This window comes from Rhinopithecus bieti, unplaced genomic scaffold (genome assembly GCF_001698545.2).
Source record: "Rhinopithecus bieti isolate Rb0 unplaced genomic scaffold, ASM169854v2 scaffold_19459, whole genome shotgun sequence".
NCBI classification, from domain to species: Eukaryota; Metazoa; Chordata; class Mammalia; order Primates; family Cercopithecidae; genus Rhinopithecus; species Rhinopithecus bieti.
This window is the reverse complement of record NW_016809864.1, coordinates 2,331,877-2,341,202: the sequence shown is the minus strand read 5'-3', so window position 1 is coordinate 2,341,202 and position 9,326 is coordinate 2,331,877. Positions and strand designations below refer to the sequence as shown.

The 9,326-nt window shown below is 45.8% G+C and overlaps 1 protein-coding gene across 1 annotated transcript; it reads right to left on the bottom strand.

Annotated features, from left to right (window-relative positions):
* Positions 1-5,772: 5,772 nt before the first annotated feature.
* TNFRSF17 (TNF receptor superfamily member 17) lies at positions 5,773-8,921 on the bottom strand. The gene is made up of 3 exons (XM_017890726.1): positions 8,372-8,921; positions 7,488-7,634; positions 5,773-6,264 (listed from the first exon to the last, which is right to left on the bottom strand). The coding sequence occupies exons 1-3, from the start codon at positions 8,496-8,498 to the stop codon at positions 5,987-5,989; spliced, it is 552 nt and encodes a 183-aa protein (XP_017746215.1). The 5' UTR covers positions 8,499-8,921; the 3' UTR covers positions 5,773-5,986.
* Positions 8,922-9,326: the final 405 nt, after the last annotated feature.

Below are 9,326 nucleotides of genomic sequence, written 5' to 3'. Positions count from 1 at the left end.
CAGGTTCAAGCAAGTCTCCTGCCTCAGTCTCCTGAGTATCTGGGATTACAGGCATGCCCCACCACACCCAGCTAATTTTATATTTTAGTAGAGGCAGGATTTCTCCATGTTGGCCATGCTGGTCTCGAACTCTTGACCTCAGGTGATCCGCCCACCTCGGCCTCCCAAAGTGCTGGGATTACAGGCATCAGCCTCCATGCCCAGCCTTTTTTTTTTTTTTTTTTTTTTTTGAGATCGAGTCTTGCTCTGTTGCCAGCCTGGAATGCACTGGCGCGATCTCGGCTCACTGCAACTTCCACCTCCTGGGTTCAAGCGATTCTCCTGCCTCAGCCTCCCGAATAGCTGGGATTACAGTCGCCCACCACCGCGCCCAGCTAATTTTAGTAGAGATGAGGTTTCACCATGTTGGCCAGGATGGGCTCAAGCTCTTAACCCGGTGATCTGCCCACCTCAGCCTCCCAAAGTGCTGGGATTACAGGCGTAAGCCACCACACCTAGCTTTTTTTTTTTTTCTTTTTTTTTTTTTAAGATGCAGTCTCACTGTGTTACCCAGGCTGGAGTGCAGAAGTGTGATCTCAGCTCACTGCAGCCTCCACCTCCCGGGTTCAAGTGATTCTTGTGCCTCAGACTCCAAAGTAGCTGGGATTACAGGCACATGCCAGCAAGCCCCAGCTAATTATTGTATTTTCAGTAGAGACGGGGCTTCCCCATATTGTTCAGGCTGATTTTGAGCTCCTGACCTTATGATCCGCCCACCTTGGCCTCCCAAAGTGCTGGAAATACGGGTGTGAGCCAGGGCGCCCAGCCCAGAACAGACTCTTTAAGTCTGTTAAGAAACATTTACAATCTGTTTTCTGAAGCCTGACACCTGGAGGCTTCATCTGCATGACAAAACCATGGTCTCCACAATCCCTTATCTTAACCCAGAAATCTTTTTTTTGTTTTGTTTTGTTTTGAGACAGTCTCGCACTGTCACCTGGACTGTGGGGCTGTGGAGTGCAATAGCGTGATCTCAGCTCACTGCAACCTCTGTCTCCCGGGTTCATGCGGTTCTCCTGCCTCAGCCTCCCCAGTAGCTAGGATTACAGGTGCCTGCCACCACGCCTGGCTAATTTTTTGTATTTTTAGTAGAGACAGGGTTTCACTGTGTTGGTGATGCTGGTCTCGAACTCCTGGCCTCATGATCTGCCCGCCTCAGCCTCCAAAGTGCTAGGATTACAGGTATGAGCCACCATGCCTGGCTGATTCTGAATCTTTAAACAATAACTTAACTCTTGCAACCAGTTGCCAATCAGAAAATCTTTGAATCTAGGCCAGGAGTACGGTAGCTCGCACCTGTAATCCCAGCACTTCGCGAGGCTGAGGCAAGTGGATCACTTGAGGTCAGGAGTTCGAGACCAGCCTGGCCAACATGGCAAAACCCCATCTCTACTAAAAGTACAAAAATTAGCTGGGCGTGGTGCCACACAGTTGTAATCCCAGCTACCTGAGAGGCTGAGGCAGGAGGATTGCTTGAACCTGGGAGGCAGAGGTTGCAGTGAGCCAAGATTGCGCCACTGCACTCCAGTCTGGGTAACAGAGCAAGACTCTGTCTAAAAAAATAAAAAAGAAGGAAAATCTTTGAATCTACCTATGACTTGAACCACCCCACCACCACCCCACTCCCCATACCTGCTTCTAGTTGGCCTGCCTTTCTGGACCAAACCATTGTACATTTTATACTTTTTTTTTTGTTTGAGGCGGAGTCTCGCTCTGTCGCCCAGGCTGGAGTGCAGTGGCGCGATCTCGGCTCACTGCAAGCTCCGCCTCCCTGGTTCACGCCATTCTCCTGCCTCAGCCTCCTGAGTAGCTGGGACTACAGGCGCCCGCCACCGCGCCGGGCTAATTTTTTTTTTGTATTTTTAGTAGAGACGGGGTTTCACCATGGTCTCGATCTCCTGACCTTGTGATCCGCCCGCCTCGGCCTCCCAAAGTGCTGGGATTACAGGCATGAGCCACCGCGCCCGGCCCATTTTATACATATTGATTGATGCTTTTTGTCTCCCTAAAATATATAAAACCAAGCTGTGGCCCAACCACCCAGTGCATGTGTTCTCAGAATCTCCTCAGGGCTGTGTCCTGGCCGTTGGTCACGCGTATTTGGTTCAGAATAAATCTCTTCACATATTTTAGAGTTTGACCCTTTTCTTTAACATGACTGACCTAGCACACAATGATGTAGCAGATGAAAATGCTGATTTTAGGCCAGGCATAGTGGCTCATGTGTAATCCCAGCACTTTGGGAGGCCAAGATGGGAGGATTGCTTGAGCCCAGGAGTTCAAGACCAGCCTTGGCAACATGGCAAAACTCTGTCTCTACTAAAAAAATAGAAAAAATTAGCCGAGTATGATGGTATATGCCTGTAGTTCCAGCTACACAGGAGCGTGAGGTGGGAGGATCATCTGAGCCCCAGACGTCGAGGCTGCAGTGAGCCAAGATTATGCCACTGCACTCCAGCCTGGGCATTGGAGTGAGACCCTATCTCAAAAAAAAAAAAAAAAAAAAAAACCCAACAAGAAAACCCTGACTTTAGGCCAGGCACGGTGGCTCATGCCTGTAATCCCAGCACTTTGGGAGGCCGAGGCAGGTGGATCATGAGGTCAGAAGTTGAAGACCACCCTGGCCAACAGAGTGAAACCCGATCTATACTTAAAATACAAAAATTAGCTGCGCATGGTGACGGGCGCCTGTAATTCCAGCTACTTGGGAGGCTGAGTCAGGAGAATCATTTGAAACCGGAAGGTGGAGGTTGCAGTGAGCCAAGATCGCGCCACTGCACTCTAGCCTGGGCAACAAGAGCAAAACTCTGTCTCAAAAGAGAGAAAAAAAAATCCTGATTTTGAATACCGGAAGGCCAGGTGCGATGGCCCACATCTATAATTCTAGCACTTTGGGAGGCCGAAGTGGGTGGATCACCTGAGGTCAGGAGTCTGAGACCAGCCTCACCAAAATGGTGAAACCCCGTCTGTACTAAAAATGCAAAAACTAGCTAGGAATGGTGGCATGCGAATGTAGTCCCAGCTGCTCAGGAGGCTGAGACAGGAGAATTGCTTGAACCCAGAAAGCAGAGGTTGCAGTGAGCTCAGATAGTGCCACTGCGTTCCAGCCTGGGCGACAGAGTGAGACTTCATCTCAAAAATAAATAAATAAATATAAATAAATAAAGACTGGAAATGTGGGACAAGACAAGTTTTCACCATGTTGGTCAGGCTGGTCTCCAACTCCTGACCTCAGGTGATCTGCCTGTCTTGGCCTCCCAAAGTGCTGGGATTACAGGCATGAGCCACCACACCCGGCCATACCTAGGAGTTTTTGTGTTCTTAAAATGAGTTAGTATAGGCCAGGTGTGGTGGCGGGCACCTGTAATCCCAGCTACTTGGGAGGCTGAGGTAGGAGAATCTTGAACCCAGGAGGTAGAGGTTGCAGTGAGCCGAGATCACACCAGTGCAGTCCAGCCTGGGCAACAGAGCGAGACTCCATCTCAAAAAAATAAAATAAAATGAGTTAGTACAGGTAAAGCACTTAGAACAGAGTTCAGGACCACCCTGGCCAACAGAGTGAAACCCCATCTATACTAAAAATAAAAGAATTAGCGGAGCATGGTGGCAGGCGCCTGTAATCCCAGCCTGTAGAGTACACATTTAGTTGTGTAATTATAGTAATGCCTGATGCTTTCATTAAGCTGGAAGCTCACAAGGCCAAGAACTACCTGTGCACCGCACACTGAATTTGTTTGGTTGATTCGAGGCTTCTCCTGTTTGCAGAAGTCCACAGGATAAGTTAGCTTTCCTTTAACAATAAAGAGAAAAGGCCAGGCACGGTGGCTCGTGCCTATAGTCCCAGCACTTTGAGAGAAAATCAGCGTTTTCTTTTTTTTTTTTTTTTTTTGAGATAGGGTCTCACTCCAATGCCCAGGCTGGAATGCAGTGGCATGATCTTGGCTCATTGCAGCCTTGACCTCTGGGGCTCAGGTGATCCACCCACCTCAGGCTCCTGTGTAGCTGGAACTACAGGCGCATGAATAAGACTATATAAGGGTCAAATAGGATTATTATAGCACACTCACGTTTTGGGCTGAAAATAGTATCTCGTGCACCGTTATCACAGTTTGCGATTACACATTTAGTTGTGTAATTATAGTAATGCCTGATGCTTTCATTAAGCTGGAAGCTCACAAGGCCAAGAACTACCTGTGCACCGCACACTGAATTTGTCTGGTTGATTCTAGGCTTCTCCTGTTTGCAGAAGTCCATAGGATAAGTTAGCTTTCCTTTAACAATAAAGAGAAAAGGCCAGGCACGGTGGCTCACATCTGTAGTCCCAGCACTTTGAGAGGCCAAGACAGGTGGATCATGAGATCAGGAGTTCAAGACCAACCTGACCAAGATGGTGAAACCCCATCTCTACTAAAAATACAAAAATTAGCTAGGCATGGTGGCGGGCACTTGTAATCCCAGCTACTCAGGAGGCTGAGGCAGAGAATTGCTTGAACCCGGGAGGCGGAGGTTGCAGTGAACTGAGATCACACCACTGCACTCCCGTCAGCAACAGAGCGAGACTCTGTCTCAAAAAATAAATAAATAAAATTTAAAAATAAATAGAAAAATCCGATCTTTCCTGAAATGAGTATGTATGTATATGGGAGAGAAGCGCCCTAGCCATGGAAGCGTGTTACTGGGGCTGGGCGTGATGGCTCACGCCGGTAATCCCATTACTTTGGGAGGCCAAGGCAGGTGGATCACCTGAAGTCACGTGTTCAGGACCAGCCTGACCAACATGGTGAAACCCCGTCTCTATTGAAAGTACAAAAATCAGCAGGGCATGTTGCCACGTTCCTGTAATCCCAGCTACTCGGGAGGCTGAGGCAGGAGAATCACTTAAACGTGCGAGATGGAGGTTGTAGTGAGCTGTGGTCACACCACTGCACTCCAACCTGGGCAACAGAGCAGGACTCTGTCTCAAAAAAAAAAAAAAAGAAAGGAAAGAAAGAAATTGGTTACTGAGATCTACAGAATGCTGTACTTTTTTTTTTTTTTCAGTAAGTCACGCGTTTAGACGACTCTAGTGAGAAGACTGTCATGTCAGCATGTTCAAGGTGATGAGCATCAGCTAGGATGATCGAGGTTGTTGGCAACAACCTCAGTGGAGAGTGGATAGTGTGGAGAAGGTCTGTGTTAAATGCTACACAGATAACACCATTGGGGACCTTAAGAAGCCCTAGTCCGGGCTGTAACAAGAACAGTCCTTTCAGAACAAGACTCCTGAATAAGTGGTATACAATTTTTAAGAACCACATATATTTGGGGCACTATGAAATCCAGCAGAAGATGAAACTGGAGGGTTTTTTTGTTTGTTTGTTTTGTTTTGAGACAGAGTCTCGCTGTGTCGCCCAGGCTGAAGTACAGGGGTGCTATCTCAGTTCATTGCAACCTCCACCTTCCAGGTTCAAGCAATTCTCCTGCCTCAGCCTCCCGAGTAGCTGGGATTACAGGCACCTACCACCATGCCCAGCTAATTTTTGTATTTTTAATAGAGACAGGGTTTCACCATGTTGGCCAGGCTGGTCTCGAATTCCTAACCTCAGGTAATCTGCCCACCTCAGCCTTAAAACTGGAGCTTTATTATCAATAGATTAGAATTCTCTGCCCCTGTCCCACCTTTCTCTCCCACCCTCACCCCCCACACTGGTATTCATGCTTGTTTTTAAAAACTCACGTTAATAAAAACTTAGATGTCAGGAAAAAAAAAAGAGTTTAATCATGAAACCAGGGAAGTTTCTACCATTAAGCTCCAAACAGTAACCTAGAGAAATATATCTAACATAAAGAGTTTCCATGGTTAGACAGAAAGCTATATCAGCAACTGAAAAATATAGTCATCCTAAAAAGATCTGACACATCATCTATTCCAACAAAAAACTGGCACTGCACGAGTCGAAATGGTTAATTACCTAGCAGAAATTGATTTCTCTATCTCTGTAACACTCAAAGCAGCTGGCAGGCTATTGTAATAGTCATTCGTTTTCGTGGTGACGAGAATGGTTGCGCCTTCCTCCATGGCTGGGAGTGGAAAGCAATGGTCAGAATCGACCTTTGGTTTGTTCTTGATGCAGTCTTCACAGGTGCATTCTTCCACCGTGTACTCCAGGCCTCTCGGAAGAACAATTTCATCACCAGTCCTGCTCTTTTCCAGGTCAATGTTAGCCATGCCCAGGAGACCTGATCCTGATTATGCAGAAACAGAAACATTAACCTAAACTTGACAGAGTGTGTGGTCATGAGTGTCTTACCGTACACATCGGGACTCAAAGCAATGTGAGAGAGATTTTTTCATTTTTTAGATATGGGGTCTTACTATGTTGCCAGGCTACATTCAAATTCCTGGGCTCAAGCAATCCTCCCACGTTTGCCTCCAGAGTAGTTGGGACTACAGCTCCATGCCACCACACCCAGCTTGAAACAGATCTTTTCAGTAAAAAAGAAAGAGTATGTGCTGGGCACGGTGGCTCACATCTGTAATCCCAGCACTTTGGGAAGCCGAGGAGGGCAGATCACTTGTGGTCAGGAACTTGAGACCATCCTGGCCAACATGATGAAACCCTGTCTCTACCAAAAAGTACAAAAATTAGTCGGACGTGGTGGCACATGCCTATAGTCCCAGTTACTCAGGAGGCTGAGGTGGGAGAATTGTTTGAACCCAAGAGGCAGAGGCTGTAGTGAGTTGAGATCACGCCACTGCACTCCAGCCTGGGCCACAGAGCGAGACTCCGTCTCTAAATAAATACATACATACATACATACATACATAAATGCATACAAAAATAGGGCAGTGGTTGTACATACTAGGGAATCCAATCATGAGCAAAGGTGCTGCAGAAGTATTTTTATCTTAAGAGGCACTTAAGTAGAACATTCATTTTTCTGGGACTGGTTCTCTATTGCTTAAAAAAGATAATTATTTTTTAGATGGTTCCTCGAATAATTCAGGAGCAAGTGATTATTCATTTCTAACATTTTTCAGTAGTAAAGTGTTCACCCAAGCAAACAACACGTATTTGTATAATAACATGGCCTTAGGTCTTGACAAATATGCTTTTCCTGACAGTAGCAGACCTGGCTAGGAGTTTCTGATAATGTGGCATTTAATTGATGTGCTAACTTCAGACAAAGAGACTGATGTTTCCCAAGAAAGCCTTAGTACTTTCAATAGAGTAATTAACAATGGAAGAATCCTGGGGAAGGCTGACATTGTAGAAAATCTGCCAAGGTGTCAAAATCAGAGTGAAGATGGCTCACCTCTACCGAGCTCATTTAATATAACTATGCTCTAACACATTCAAAAGGGCTGTAATGAAGTGAAATAGTCAATGCTAAAAAAAGAAAAGGAACTGAAACTCACAATAGCCATCCCCTGGAAACAGATTTCAAAGATTCACCATCAAACCAACCTGTGTTTTTAAACTCATCCTTTAATGGTTCAGAGCTCATCTTCCTTAGCAAAAACGTTAGCACGAAAACTGCCAAAGAAATTATCAAGCTCAGTCCCAAACAGGTCCAGAGAATCGCATTCATTCCTTTCACTGAATTGGTCACACCTTTATGAAAAGAATGTCAGACAGATAATGAGCTGATAACATAATATTCACATACTTTATTGTTATTATTATTTATTTATTTATTTTGAGATGAAGTCTTGCTCTGTTGCCCAGGCTGGAGTGCAGTGGCGCGATCTCAGGTTACTGCAACCTCCACCTCCTGAGTTCAAGTGATTCTCCTGCCTCAGCCTCCCGAGTAGCTGGGATTACAGACCTGCACCACCACGCCCAGCTAATTTTTGTATTTTTAGTAGAGATGGGGTTTCACCACGTTGGCCAGCCTGGTCTCAAACTCCTGTCCTCAGGTGATCCACCCGCGCGTCAGCCTCCCAAAGTGCTGGGATTACAGGTGTGATCCCACCACACCCGGCTGTCATACTTGATTATTTTGCTAAAATGATCGATTATGGATTATTTTGATAGCAAAATAATCAAGTATGGATTTTTTCCATTCAATCACCTTAATGAACATCAACTTTTAAATTCTAAATATCACTTAACTACAAGAGCTGATTTTTTTTAAAAATCTATGTTGCTAATAGTGCTGAATCATATCGAGTTCAGTTCCAAATAATTACTTTGTTTCCGTAAACATTAAAATTATTGCCTTGCTTCCTTTCTCTTTTTGATTCAAGAAAACTCACCATCATGCCCATTATGTTGATTCTCTGAATAAGCAGTCCACAGAGACAGAAGAGTTCACACCAATGAATAATCATTCAAGCAATATTACTTACTTGCATTACAGTAACGCTGACATGTTAGAGGAGGAGAACTAGAACATCGAAGTTGACAAGGTTTGCAGTCATGCAACAAACTGTCAAAATATTCATTTTGGGAGCACTGCCGAGCCATCTGCAACATGATCACAAAAAGAAAACAAGGGAGCTACACAAAGAACAGCCTGGAAGAACAAGTAATATCTCTACAAGAATTCCGGAGCAAATGCAGCAAGCAGCTAGAATGTCGAGAACTATGAACTTGGCCTGGTTCGTGGGTTCTTACAGGGCCGTCTGTTTCTTCACGGCAGCTAAGGATTTGAATACCACATCTAATACAAGTTTCTAAGTTTGAGTCGTGGATGGGGTAAGAGACGGGGTGTAAATATCGGGGCAAATCACATCTGAAACAGAAACTGTTATTTATAGAAGAAATTTCTCAGCCAGGTGACAGTTGCAACATGCAGACAAGCCCATGGCATCAAGCCGTGTTCAGTAACAGTTTCTGGAACATCTGTTAATGAGCTGTACTGTGTGAGAGGCGCCAGGGAGATAGACAAGACAAGGTCTGTGCTGTGCCCCTTAAGATCTTAACATTGAGGCCAGGCGCAGGGGCTCACAACTGTAATCCCAGGACTTTGGGAGGTGAAGGCAAAAGGATTGTTTGAGCCCAGGAGCTCAAAACCAGCCTGGGCAACATGGCGAAACCCTGTCTTTACAAAAACATTTTAAAAATTAGTCGGGTGTGGGCTGGGCGCTGTGGCTCACTCTTGTAATCCCAGCACTTTGGGAGGCCGAGGTGAGTGGATCATTTGACATCAGGAGTTCCAGAACAGCCTGGCCAACATGGTGAAACCCCGTCTCTACTAAAAATACAAATTAGCCATGCATGGTGGCAGGCACCTATATCCCAGCTACTCAGGTGGCTGAGTCAGGGAGAAGTGCTTGAACCCAGGAGGCGGAGGTTGCAGTG

Bases quoted from the DNA above. Each gene is read 5' to 3' on its own strand.
- TNFRSF17 (XM_017890726.1), bottom strand. From the start codon at position 8,498: ATGTTGCAGATGGCTCGGCAGTGCTCCCAAAATGAATATTTTGACAGT. The intron at 7,635-8,371 runs GTAAGTAATATT...CTTTTCATAAAG, and splicing joins TCAGCGTTACTGTAATGCAA to GTGTGACCAATTCAGTGAAA. The intron at 6,265-7,487 runs GTTGGTTTGATG...CTGCATAATCAG, and splicing joins GGATGAGTTTAAAAACACAG to GATCAGGTCTCCTGGGCATG.